This window comes from Orcinus orca, chromosome 15, assembly GCF_937001465.1.
Source record: "Orcinus orca chromosome 15, mOrcOrc1.1, whole genome shotgun sequence".
NCBI classification, from domain to species: domain Eukaryota; kingdom Metazoa; phylum Chordata; class Mammalia; order Artiodactyla; family Delphinidae; genus Orcinus; species Orcinus orca.
Window position 1 is genome coordinate 50056549 of NC_064573.1, and position 13229 is coordinate 50069777.

The 13229-nt window shown below is 47.1% G+C and overlaps 2 protein-coding genes across 2 annotated transcripts in view; one reads left to right on the top strand and one right to left on the bottom strand.

The window, feature by feature from the left end:
- The window catches only part of TMEM241 (transmembrane protein 241), a 219716-nt gene that overhangs the window by 175767 nt on the left and 30720 nt on the right, over nucleotides 1–13229 (top strand). The window lies entirely within an intron of this gene.
- CABLES1 (Cdk5 and Abl enzyme substrate 1) overlaps nucleotides 1–13229 on the bottom strand; it is a 106186-nt gene that overhangs the window by 48031 nt on the left and 44926 nt on the right. The window contains exon 3 of the mRNA XM_033435338.2: nucleotides 11430–11522. Within this exon, the coding sequence (XP_033291229.1) occupies nucleotides 11430–11522 (93 nt within the window). The remainder of the gene's footprint in view (nucleotides 1–11429; nucleotides 11523–13229) is intronic.

The window sequence follows — 13229 nt, forward strand, 5'->3', positions numbered from 1 at the left end:
TGGCTATTGTAAATAGAGCTGCAATGGACACTGTGGTACATGACTCTTTTTGAATTATGGTTTTCTCAGGGTATATGCCCAGTAGTGGGATTGCTGGGTCGTATGGTAGTTCTATTTTTAGTTTTTTAAGGAACCTCCATACTGTTCTCCACAGTGGCTGTATCAATTTACATTCCCACCAACAGTGCAAGAGTGTTCCCTTTTCTCCACACCCTCCCCAGCATTTATTGTTTGTAGATTTTTTGATGATGGCCATTCTGACTGGTGTGAGGTGATACCTCACTGTAGTTTTGATTTGCATTTCTCTAATGGTTAGTGATGTTGAGCATCCTTTCATGTGTTTGTTGGCAATCTGTATATCTTCTTTGGAGAAATGTCTCTTTAGGTCTTCTGCCCATTTTTGGATTGGGTTGTTTGTTTTTTTGTTATTGAGCTGCATGAGATGCTTGTAAATTTTGGAGATAAATCCTTTATCAGTTGCTTCATTTGCAAATATTTTCTCCCATCCTGAGGGTTGTCTTTTCGTCTTGTTTATGGTCTCCTTTGCTGCAGCGCAATCTCATCTTAACCAGTTAATTACATCTGCCACGACTCTATTTCCAAATAAGGTCTCATGATGAGGTACAGAGGGCTGGGGCTCAGCATAAGAATTTTGAAGGGATACCATCCAGCCCATAGCAGGGAGGTAGGAAGGAGGAAAACAAGCTGAGCGTGGTGTCACCGAGGTTAGAAGTCCCCTCTGGAGCCCTCTCATCCTTGCTCTTCCAGGACAGCACTGGTCCTAAGTGTGTCCTAAGCGTGGCCCCAGCCCCGCCCATCTACTGGCCCTAATGATGGTTTTCTTCTCAAGACTGCTGTGGACCACTGGTGGGGACCAAGGTCTGGACTCCCCCCGGCTCCCAGGCCCTCTCGTCAAGCAGAGAGTCAAAACTGAACCACCAAGGGAAGGTTCTCTCCAACCTCTCAACCTTTTTTTTTCTGTGTCTCATTTTATTTCCTGTAAATCAAACTGGTTGAAAAGAAGCAACAAGCATTCCCAGGCCGAGCACTTTTCTGCACAGTACATTGCACAGGAGAAGCCCCAAGCACAGGCGCTTATGACTGAAAATAATTTCTCTCAAAAGCCTCGTGCAGAGTCACAGAAAAAGCCAGCATGCCCTCCGTGCTCCTTAAAGAGGTACAGATAGTAAAACCGTAATAAACCCTGCATATGGACCCCGGGTCTACAGCCCAGGTCCTCCTTCCCCCTGTGGCACCAGGGAAGAAGCAGAGGACAGTCAATGGGGCAGTCATGTTTGAGAGCAGCTCTGGGGGCCACTTCGGTGACAGAACAGGCTGTGCCCAGGAGTCTCAGTGAGGTGTGGGGGTTACTGAGGCTCCTTCAAGTCTATCCACTCGCTGTCCTTCAGGACTGAGGTTTTGCTGACAATCGGTTAGAAACACCGATGATGATACTGATAAAGATGCTTCCCTGCCAGCCTCCTGCTGCTGGGGGGACGGAGGGTTCTAGTCTTTTAATAAAGAACAAAAGTTCTGGGGGTGGGGGGGCGGTTCCCTGGTGGCCTAGTGGTTAGGATTCTGGGCTTTCACTGCTGTGGCCTGGGTTCAATCCCTGGTCGGGGAACTGAGATCCTATAAGCCACGTGGCGCGGCCAAAAAGAAAAAAATAAAAGTTCTGGGAGTAGAAATGCGTGCTTGGGAAGAGGGAGATGTTTCAGGGAACCTCACAGAAGATGCCTGACATCTATCGAATTGCACGGAGAGAGAAAAGGCGATGACATATTTCTTCTTTCTAGAAGGCCCGTCCAGAGTTGGTAACTAGCTGTTTTGTTTTTTGGAACGTGCCACTTCCTCCAACTCATTTTTCAAACTAAACTAAGCTGACAGATCGGAACTGATGAGATGACAAACGAGGTTGTAATTTAGTTATGACCCATTCGCCCAGTTCCCTCCAAAATTTTCAATACAAAAATGAAAGGTTACAACTTGACTTCAGTTACTGTACTTTTTTTTTTTTAACTATCTTACTTTACATAGTAGATAAAAGCTGCGGGAATCTTTTATATTTTTGTTTTTCCTACTGAGTTCACCCTTTAAAGAGACAGCTCTCGAGCTCGATGCTCTGTCCATTATCTGAAATCTTTTTAAGTCTCTGAACACTCCTGTCAAGGGATGAGACAGACCAGTCCACTCACTGCAAAGAGCACTCCTCTGCCTGTTCAGAACGCAGTGATTCTCACGGCAGACCCAGGAGGGGGCACTTCCGGTGCAAGTGGCAGCCATCGCTTGTGCTCAAGGCAGACATTCGAAAACCAGATGACTTCAAAAGGATGCAAAGTAATGCCTGAGGGAGGGTGATGTCCACTTGAAACCAGAGCTCTTGTCTTCCACTGCTCTCAAAGACAAGCGCCCAGAGGAAGGGTCCTGTCCTAACAGGACCATGAGGGTCACCGGACATAATGTGTCTTTGGCCGGTGGCTAGTCTTCAGTCTTCACGCTCACTTTCCATTCTGATGACCCAGATCTACCTGGCCAGCAATCAGCTCTCTGTTGGCACTAGCTAGCCTCATAACGGTTGTCATTTTCAAGGGTGTCTCCTCCCCGAGGGCCGAGATCTGTCTTTACTTCCGGTTAACCCAGGAGACTCGGGGGCCCCCGGTGCCCCCTGTGAAGATGCAGATCAGTGTGAATGGTGACTGGCTCTTCTCTACTAACCAAGCGGCAGTTCCCAGTCCCCAACCACCATCCTCAGGAGGTTCAATGGCCCCCTCCAGACGCTAAGGCAGGGGGTCCTGGACTCCTCTCTGTCATGACAAAGGGTTTGCTTATACATGTGTGAACAGTTTTTGAAAGAACTCAGGTCATTTCTGAACTTCGTATCAAAATTAATTCACTTTTAGAAGACAATACACTATACACACACACCCTCTAATTTTCTATAAGAATAAGGTTACCAAAGAAGATCCATGGGACTTCCTTGGCGGTCCAGTGGTGCAGACTTCGCCTTCCAATGCAAGGCGTGCGGGTTCGATCCCTGGTCGGGGAGCTGAGATCCCACGTGCCTCGGGGCCAAAAAAACCAAGGCATAGAACAGAGGCAGTATTGTAACAAATTCAATAAAGACTTAAAAAAAAAAAAAAAAAAAGAAGACCTGTGATGCTTGCCCTTGATTTTTGGTTGGCCAGAGTTCTCCTGATCAAAGCCAAGCCAGAGCACGGCAGTCGTCTGCCTAGCACCCTCCATAGCTCCCATCTCACTCGCGGTGAAAGCAGACATCTTCACGATTCACCCTCCCAGGACTCCTCATGGTGCATCTCTCCCTCCTCTCTCCCTCTCTTCCACCCACACGGCTTTCCTATGGTTCCCCAGGCACAGCCCTTGCGTTCCGGCCTCAGCACCTCTGCAACTGTCCATCTACCCTGAATGCTCTTCCCCGCTGGGACCACACGGGGCTGGCTCCCTCACCTCCTCCCCACGGCTGCTCAAAGGTCTCTCCATCAGTGGAGTCTTGCCCCAGCACATGCCCTGCCCCCACCTCAGCAGCTTCAGTTTTCCTCCAGAGCACATCTATCCCATCTCTGGTAAGACACACTTACTTGTCTATCATCTGCCTCCCCGACTAGCCTGTAACTCCATGAGACAGGATCACGACTTTACGCACAGATACATCTCATCACTTAAAAGAGTCCCAGTGCAGAGCAGAGGTCAGCACCTAGGCGCTGGAAAGACTGAACACAGGTTATCACTGCATTCTTCATAGTTAAGGGACTGCTTTCTTAGGTGCCGTCTATCCAGATGCACTTGTCTCCTTCCAGAAAAATGGCTATTTACACATAGGCGGTTCAATGGAATGAGGCGGAATGGTTATTCCCATTGGCTATGTGCCATGCCCCCTACCCTCCGTGGGGAGGGGGGCTTGGAAAATCCTAGTCCAACAATGGGGCCGTCCTAATACAAATCCAGTGTCCTAAAACGTGACACTCGTGCAGATCGAAGCTCGCTCGACAGATGCGACTGACCCTGGCTGGGTGCAAAAGTGATACATTTCTGGGATGCTATCTCCTTCTATCAGGACGAGCTACGTCAGCTCACTCTGTAGTGACCTCACATCGTTAGCCTCTATGGAGCACACTGTTTAAAACCTAAATTCCGAGATATTTTTCACATGAACCTCTGAAAAGTCTGTACCCTGTCCTGTAATTGATCATCTACCTCTGTTACATTTATCCCTGCTAAGTTTAACCTCGGGGAGCCGTTGAAGGAACCGAGCCTTCGTTCTCCGCTATAACACAGTCTCCTCCTGCTTTTGGTCTTCCACGTGGGCCACCACGAGGCTGACTGGCCTTCAGGCTGCAGAGGAGATGATGCTCAAGGGCATACCACGTGCTCTTCCTCCCAAGCTCCCTTCAGGCTGACGAAGCTTGGCTAACACACTTCAGCTGCCTGCAGGCTCTCCAGCTGCACAGTCACCCAGCATCCCCGGGAGATGCCATAATACGGAACAGTCTAATGTTCTGCTGAAATCAAGAAATGTCAATGTGGAGGTCCTCTAATTTACTAGCCTAGTTATTCCATCAATAAGGAGATGAAGTTAACATGACTCTTTCTCAGTGAAGCCATGTTGGCTGTGGCCACTTCCATTCTTTTCTAAAAGCACACAAACCACCTGTTTAACAGTCCATTCCAGAACTCTGCCAGCAATCAGCTCTAGGCTTGGTTTACGATTATTAGAACTTATCTCTGCTACCACCTCAGTCTCTTTTTGACTTTTTTTTTTTTTTTGGCTGTGTTCATTGCTGCCTGTTGGCTTCCCATAGTTGTGGGGAGCGGGGGGCTACTCTTCATTGTGGTGCGCGGGCTTCTCACTGCGGTGGCTTCTCCTGTTGTGGAGCATGGGCTCTAGGCACACAGGCCTCAGTAGTTGTGGCACGCGGCTCAGTAGTTGTGGCTCACAGGCTCTAGAGCACAGGCTCATTAATTGTGGCACACGGGCTTAGTTGCTCCGCGGCATGTGGGATCTTCCTGGACCAGGGATGAAACCCCTGACCCCTGTATCGGCAGGCAGATTCTTAACCACTGTACCACCAGGGAAGTCCCTCTTTTTCACTTTTTAAAGGCAATGTGTGCCTGGCATTCAACTCACAACTTCTTTTATTCTCCCCGGCACTTTAAAGATCATTTTTATTTCTAAATTCTTTCCATTCCCTGATCTAGTCCTGAAGACTGAAACATTCAAAATGTAAGGCCCCTCCATTCATTTATTCCACAAACACTTGCTGAGGACCTCCTGTGTGCCCAGCACCTTGCTTTGTTCAGTCTACATTTCTTCACAGGTCTACTTGTTAAAGATGCTGATGCTAGCCCAGCAGCTGACATCTGCTCTGTCCTTGTACCATCAACCCCAAGAAGTTTACCATCCCTTTCCTCCCTCTTCTGAATATGGTTTTAAAAGCCCCATGGCTATCACTGGTGTTTTATTTTATTTTATTATGGCAAACTATATGTAATATAAAATATGCCATTTAACCACTTATAGGTGTACGAGTTTGTATCAAGTACGTGCACGATGTTGTGCAATCATCACCACTATCTGTTTCCAAAACTTTTCCACTGCCCCAGACAGAAACTCTGTCCCCCTTCCCCCAGGCCCTGGTAACCTCTAGTCGACTTCCTGCCTCTAGGGATTTACTATTCTGGATAGTTCGTATAAATGGAATCATATATTGTGTTTGGCCCTTTGGGTCTGGCTTATTTCCTTTTTTTTTTTTTTTATAAATTTATTTATTTTTGGCTGCGTTGGGTCTTCGTTGCTGTGTGCGGGCTTTCTCTAGCTGTGACGAGCGGGGGCTACTCTTCGTTGCGATGTGCAGGCTTCTCATTGCGGTGGCTTCTCTTGTTGTGGAGCACCGGCTCTAAGCGTGTGGGCTCGGTAGTTGCGGCACTCAGGCTCAGTAGTTGTGGCTCACGGGCTCTAGAGCGCAGCCTCAGTAGTTGTGGCGCACGGGCTTAGTTCCTCCGCAGCATGTGGGATCTTCCCGGACCAGGGCTTGAACCTGTGTCCCCTACATTGGCAGGTGGATTCTTAACCACTGCGTCACCAGGGAAGTCCCGTGTCTGGCTTATTTCAAACAGCATAATGTTTCTCAGGATTCATACACACTGTAGCAGGTATCAGTAGTTCATTCCTTTTTACGGTTGAATAATATTCCTCTGTATGTATATACCACTTTTGTTTATCCACAATCCGTTGATGGACACTTGGGTTGTTTCCACCTTTGGGCTATTGTGAATGATAATACCACGAACATTGATGTGAAAGTACCTGTTTGAATTCCTCTTTTCAATTTTTTAGGTACACCTGCCAGTGGAATTGCTGGGTCATATGGTAACTTTAGGTTTAACTTTTGGAGGAGCTGCCAAATTGTTTTCCATAGTGGCTGCACCATTTTACATTCCCACCAGCAACATATGAGGGTTCCAACTCGGAATCTGATGTCTGAATCTGGACTCCACCCCCCACCTTCTAGCCACGTGCTCTAGTTTCCTCCTTTGTAAACTGAAATGATGAGTGTTTTAGTTTCCTATGGCTGCAGTGATAAATTGCGACAAAGTTAGGGTCTTAAATCAACACAAAATTATCTTACAATTCTGGACGTCAGAACTCTGAAATGGGTCTCATGGGGCTAAAATCAAGGTGTCTGGAGCCGCTTCCCACTGGAGGCTTGAAAGGAGAATCTGTTTTCTTGCCTTTTCCAGCTTTGGGGCTGCGTAGCCCTTGGTTCATGGCCCCTTCCTCAGCCTTCAAAGCCAGCAATGGGCAGTTGAGTCCTTCTCACATCACATCACTCCAACACTGACTCTCCTGCCTCCCTCTTCTGCTCTTAAGGACCCTTGTGATTACACCGGGCCCACCCAGCCAATCCAGGATAATCCTGCTGCTATTTTAAGGGCAGCTGATCAGCGATCTCAACTCCATCTGCAACTTTAAGTCCCCCTTGCCATGTACCTGACCTAGCCATGGGTCCTGAGAATAGGACAGTGACATCTTTGGGGGACATTATTCTGCCCAACACAACAGTAGTAATACCTTCCTCATGAGGTTGTTTCGAGGATTATTTGTATTTCTAAAGTCTCTCCATCCCTCAAAATATAGTCCTGAAGACTGAACTCACTTAAAAGGTCGCTCCAGGGGGTGGAGAGAGGGGGAGTTGGGTGAAGGCAGTCAAAAGGTACACACTTCCAGTTATGAGATAAATAAGTACTAGGGATGAAATGTACAACATGATAAATATAATTAACACTGCCGTGTGTTACGTATGAAAGTTGTTAAGACTGGATCCTGGGAGGTCTCATCACAAGGAAAAAAACACGTTTTTGCTTTTTCTTTTACTTTGAATCTATATGAGATGATGGATGTTTCCTAAACTTATTGGAGTAACCATTTCATAATGCGTATAAGTCACATGATTATGTGGTACACCTTAAACTTATACAGCGCTGTAAGTCAATTATAGCTCAATAAAACTGGAAGAAACATAAAATAGAAGGTCTCTGCCTTAATTTACTCAACAAATACCCATTGAGATGAGTGAGTGAAACAAAGCCTATGAGGTACTTCGAGCCTGGTACCCAGGAAGCACTCACTAAATGTTACCCATCATCACTTTATGTTACTCTTAGTTTTATAATCCCTTTTGGCAATATGGATGCAGCCACAAGAATCCACTTCTCAGTCTGAACCTTCTGAGATCTGTCTTCCTAAAACCCAGACAAGCATTGCTTTCTTTTCATGACTATCAAGTCCAACAAGGCCTCCCCATCACCAGCCCGTCTTCGATTTAGGCAGAAGTAGACCTAGAGGGTGACAGCTCCCTCACCACCTGCCCCACCTGCTGGGAGATGAAACACCTGCCAGCCAGGGAGGAACCCATCATGTCATCTGGTTCTAACAGCGGAGCTAAAGCTCCCACCATGGAATTTGTAGTCTGTGTCCAGGCTCTGTCCTTCTTCGCTCCTCCCGCCTGAGGGTCTGCAGCCAGAGTCCCACACGCTCTCAGCATGGTTCTCTGCTCTTGATCCGACGCAAAGCCTTCTGGCTGGTCCCCAGTGCCAGCCTCATAGAATGCACCGATTCCAGACAGAGGAAGACGGTTCTCACTTAAAGCGGGCTCCATCCTCCATCAGAGCCACACCTTCTAAGGAAGAGGCTCACCTCTGCTTCTCGTGCCGTTGGACTTGGTCTAATGTCACAGAATGAAGTGGGTGAGCACGGACCGGCTGGGGCCCCAAGGTTTATTTCTAAGTAGCTACCTTGATATTACGGATCATGAGGTTAACTTGGACTTTTTGTTTCTTCAGTGACACAAGTATTGTCTTTTATTGTATTTGCTTCTCAGTTTTAATATTTTTTTTCCCTTTCTATCTCAAAAATTTGCTTAAAACTCTCAGTCAGGTCAGGCTAGAACCTTATAACAGATGCTCTACTCATTTCCCACGCCACGCTCTAGTCCTTGCTGAGACCGGAGCCCAAGTTCCCCTTGACGCCAGTGCCCCATGGTCAGCAGGCTTGGAGGCGGGGGAACCTCAGCACCAAGGTCTTCGGGTCCAGAACAGGGAGCGGGCCCTGGGTTCGGCCTGCTGTCCAGGAGGCTGGTCTGTGCTGCCCGGAGGTCACAAGGAGACTCCGGAGCTGGGCAGAGCTGTGAGCGGGCAGAAGTCGGGGCTGGAGTAGGGGCAAGCCTGCCCAGCTGGGAGGATGCCTCCCACGGGCCTGGGGGGCTAAGCAGGCCCCCTTTCAGTCTGTCTTCCCCGGCACAGGAAGAGGCGGACGCACCAGTGCTCAGGCCACTCTGTTCTCAGTCCAGACCTTTGAAGTGCTTTAGTGAACATCTCCAGGCTTCTCAGTAAAGCCTCTTTCCTCCCAACACGGCAGGCAAACCCGAGTCAAGTGGCTCCCATGTGGGCTGCAGGAAGGCCCCCTTTGGTGTGGTGTTGTGTGTGTACCCCGCACGCCCGAGGTGGGAGCATCGGAGACCCCCAGGCATCGCCCCGGTCCCTCCCTCCCGAGAGCATGTCCAGGCCCCCTGCTACCCACCACCGCAGCTCTGAGCTCATCCCCGTCCCAGGCCACCTCCAGCAGGACGACCTCACGCCTGCTGCCCGGCTGCGGTGGGTCCCCTCCCCCCCATTCATCAGCTCCTGACCACAATTTCCTCTGTCACCTCAGAAATCATAGTTTCTTCCTGGTGCCCTCCTGAGTTTTTCTTTCATCTGTCTGAGAACAGTCCATCCCTGCTAATAAATCAACCAGAGGGAGGAAGGAGAGCATCTCTAGGCCTTTCATCTTCTCTGGCACCGAAAAAGCAGTTCTCACCTACGCAGGTACAACCGGCTGTCACCACTGCCTATATTATATATAGCCCGTGCTGATAGCTTGCTTTTCTGCCCTAAAGCCCATTTCTTAGATCTCCAGATAAGCTAACAGTCCCTCCTGGTTCCCTCCGAAAATTCCCCAGCAGAACTGCCAGCAACCGCATGCTTTCTGGACTGTTGACATTGTTCCAGGGTCAAGGGTGTGCCGGGGAAGGCGGCTTCGGAATATACTATACACTGGTGATCCCATTGGTCCAAATCTTTTATCAACTGCATCCTCTCACTACAAACCATGCCAGGTGATTGATTATCTGACTTTGTGTCCTCAACAGCATTGAGAAGTGGGGAATACCATTAATTTGGCCCCTTTTTGGTTTTGCCATTGATTTTATTTAGGAAGTTGAGGCTTTCTATGTTTATTTTATGGTTCAAGAGATTATGGACAAAAACACCAACATACATAAATGATGAATAATTATACTAAAAAGGGCATAAGTAAGGTCTGGATTCAGTAAGAGCCACAAAAGAAAAGAAAAACACGGTGGTGAAATGAATAAGGCACAATAATTGTGACAGTGAGAGTCAGGGTGAGAGAAAGAGACTCAGGGTATTCTAGTTCACAGATGACAGTTGGGTTCATTTTAACTGAAAGCTCTGTACTTAAAATAGGAATACATACTGAGGACATAAAATTATTTGATGGGAGAGTTCAATTTGGCCATTCTAAAACGTTGAATAGCTATGTTCTCTATTCAAGTGAGGTTTAAAAACTTGAAGAAAACAAGTCTTTAAATACTGTAATTGTTAGTTATTCAGGTTGTACAGTGTATTTTACACCAAATTATAGTAATGCTGGGCCTTAATCATGCCATGAGTCTAACTTTTTAGCAGTTTTCATCTGGTATAGATTAGAGATTATTAGTGGGGCCCATATGAGCTTCTGTACATCAGGAGGAGATCAAACGAAATGGTCTTGGGACAGGAACTCTGCTCTGGGATGCGTCTCTAACTATGATCCAGGTCACAGGTTGGTGGAGAAGAGCCACCCCCAGGAGCACAGAGCATCAGGGGACCCCAAGAGGGCTTGCAGCCCTGTTCCCAGCATTGCTGTGAGGCTGCCATGAATGGGCTTCGCCATTCAATTATAAGCAATGCCGGCAACAAGGATTCACATCCACTTGTCACCAGGAAGGTTTTAACACCAAGGTCATATACATTTAACCATCATTTTCATTTAACAGCCCTTTCCAAAAGAGCAACTCTTTGCTGGAGAAACACATGCTCTAGACGTACGTCAGCAGGCCCAGGAATCTGAATTGGCACCCAGGGAGAATCTGCTGGCAAAGTCGTGATTCTCCCCTCTTAATGAAAATCAACAGAGAGCCAAACCCGACTTCAGGCGCAGATCTGGCAGGATATTGACTGACCAGAGCACAGAGCCCTGGTGAAAAAAGAAAACAAAACCCAAAAAAGCGGAAAAAGAAACAACAAAAAAAAAACACCCAAAAAACTCAACTGTTTTTCTGTTCAAAATTTCCTAATAAAAATATATTTCAGTACTATTAAAAATTCAGTTTTAGGGCTTCCCTGGTGGCGCAGTGGTTGAGAGTCCGCCTGCTGATGCAGGGGACACGGGTTCGTGCCCCGGTCCGGGAAGATCCCACATGCCGCGGAGCGGCCGGGCCCGTGAGCCATGGCCGCTGAGCCTGCGCGTCTGGAGCCTGTGCTCCGCAACGGGAGAGGCCACAACAGTGAGAGGCCCGCGTACCGCCAAAAAAAAAAAAAAAAAAAAAAAAAATTCAGTTTTAGTTAGTCTAAAAAACTAAGCCTTTGGTTGCCATTAGAGAGCAGTATTTTCTATAAACTTCTATGGATGATTCTGGCAGGAGTGGGGTGGAAATAGTAGTCTGTTAGGGAAGGTTACATGAGATGCTGTTCATCTCAACAGCGGGCTTCACTCTGTGAGGTCTGGCCATTCAAAGGGTCCCCTCTTCCCTTCCCCACTGGACCCACCCCCTCCTACAGCAGGATGGGGGCAGCTTTTGTTAGTATGATACCTGCCATTCCTGGTATCGTGTTGCCGCATATTCTTGATAAAATGAATCTTCTTAAAGTTCTTTGGTCTGGGCGAACCTGAGAGAGTACGACATCTGAAAAATAAAGCCATTTCGAAAACACAGTCAGTTGCCCGTGGACAGCTGAGACATCTCCACACAAAGACAGGAAGGAAAGACCAGACTCAAATGGTTTGAGTAACCCCAAGGATAATGAGGACTATATGGCTGGAAGCAAGGAAGCTTTAAAAAAAAAAAACCCAACGACAGACAACTTCCTCGATAATACTGATAATAATTTATATGGGTCTCTGAAGAGCCAGCTAATGAAAACTACTGTCATCAGTTACAATAACATAACCTACACGAATTCCAACGACATTATTTGTTCCTGTCATCTTAAAAAGAATCCTCCTGTATCAACACAGGTAATGGGAACAGAAAACTGTAAACTTAAAGAATCCAGAGGGGAAAAAAACACTGGAAAATTCAGTTTAAAAACAACCCCGAATAGTTTTTCTTCTGTAGCAGGACTCTGGCCTGAATTACCTGGACTATTGCCTCAACATTTAACTTGTCTCTGCCTGGAAGTCGCAGCTTTACTTTGAATGAGAATCAGAGACTGAGACCCAGCTAGTGGCTGTTGGTTTTTTTTTTTAAACATAAATTTTAAATAAATATTTGTTGAACAAATTGACTTGGATTCCAATTAATTTTTCCTAGAATATACAACATGTGTTTGCACTACAGGAATAACAGAACAGACCACAGGCTGAAAAGATCTTATTTCTGTATATTTTTTCAAAGGTACCTGGCAAATTCTAAGATATACAACTGCAATAACAACTAGGAAAAAAGCAAAAATCCCAGCAACTGAGAATCTGAAGTTTGGTGTTGTATTGAGAAAGGGAGCAATGACTTTTCTAGTTGGGTTTTTGCTACCAAATATTTTTGTTTACCTTTCCGACCATGGACCCCGATGGCTGGCTCCCGGCATCAGACGTGGGTGCCTGAGACCTTATGCTTCAGAGAGTGAGTTCCAGAGAAGCAGTGCCCGGCTTCCCCAAACCACACTAAGGTCCAGGCCATCACCTGAGTTCATTCACTTCTGAACTTTGAGGCTTCAGGTAAGAGAATAACAAGATGACCCAACGAGGAGGTACAGTTGAGGGCAGGTGGGGTGTGGGGGCCCATTGGTGGCAAAGGATTAGGGAATGGGCAGCATCACAGACCTGCCTAGCAGCTTGAACCTTTACTCTCCTCCAAGGGCTCCCCCCCTTCAAGGGAAATTGGGGGATAGCCCTGGGCTAGGCTAGGTGCACAGCTCCCAAACCCCCTTACCTGCCCTCAAGTAAGGGCCAGCCTTCCTACAAGCCCTTTCCCAGACAGTGTTGAAAATTATTTTTTTTCTCTTAAGAAACAGCACCTCAAAATGTAATTTAACTTGAAAAAAAAATATAGTAAAGTGAATGAGTGCAGATCAAAGCAAAGACATGGTAGCAGGTATCTGGTGGCTTTCATCAGGGAAACGGGGCTCCCTGGGCCTTGGATCTAGAGGAAGGAAGCCTCCCTGTCAGTCATGTCCATTCCACCGGAGCAGGGTTCACAGCACATGGCCACAGCCTGAGTGGCCCTCCCAGCATCCACCACAAACTCACTACCAGCCCTAGTGACCTATCACTAGTAATATTTCAGATCCCTCCCTGGAAATGTTGTGAGGATTAAACGTGATGATTTCTACAAGAGCTTCATACAGTGTCAAGTGACACGTTCAAATACAAATATTCACATTCATACATATGT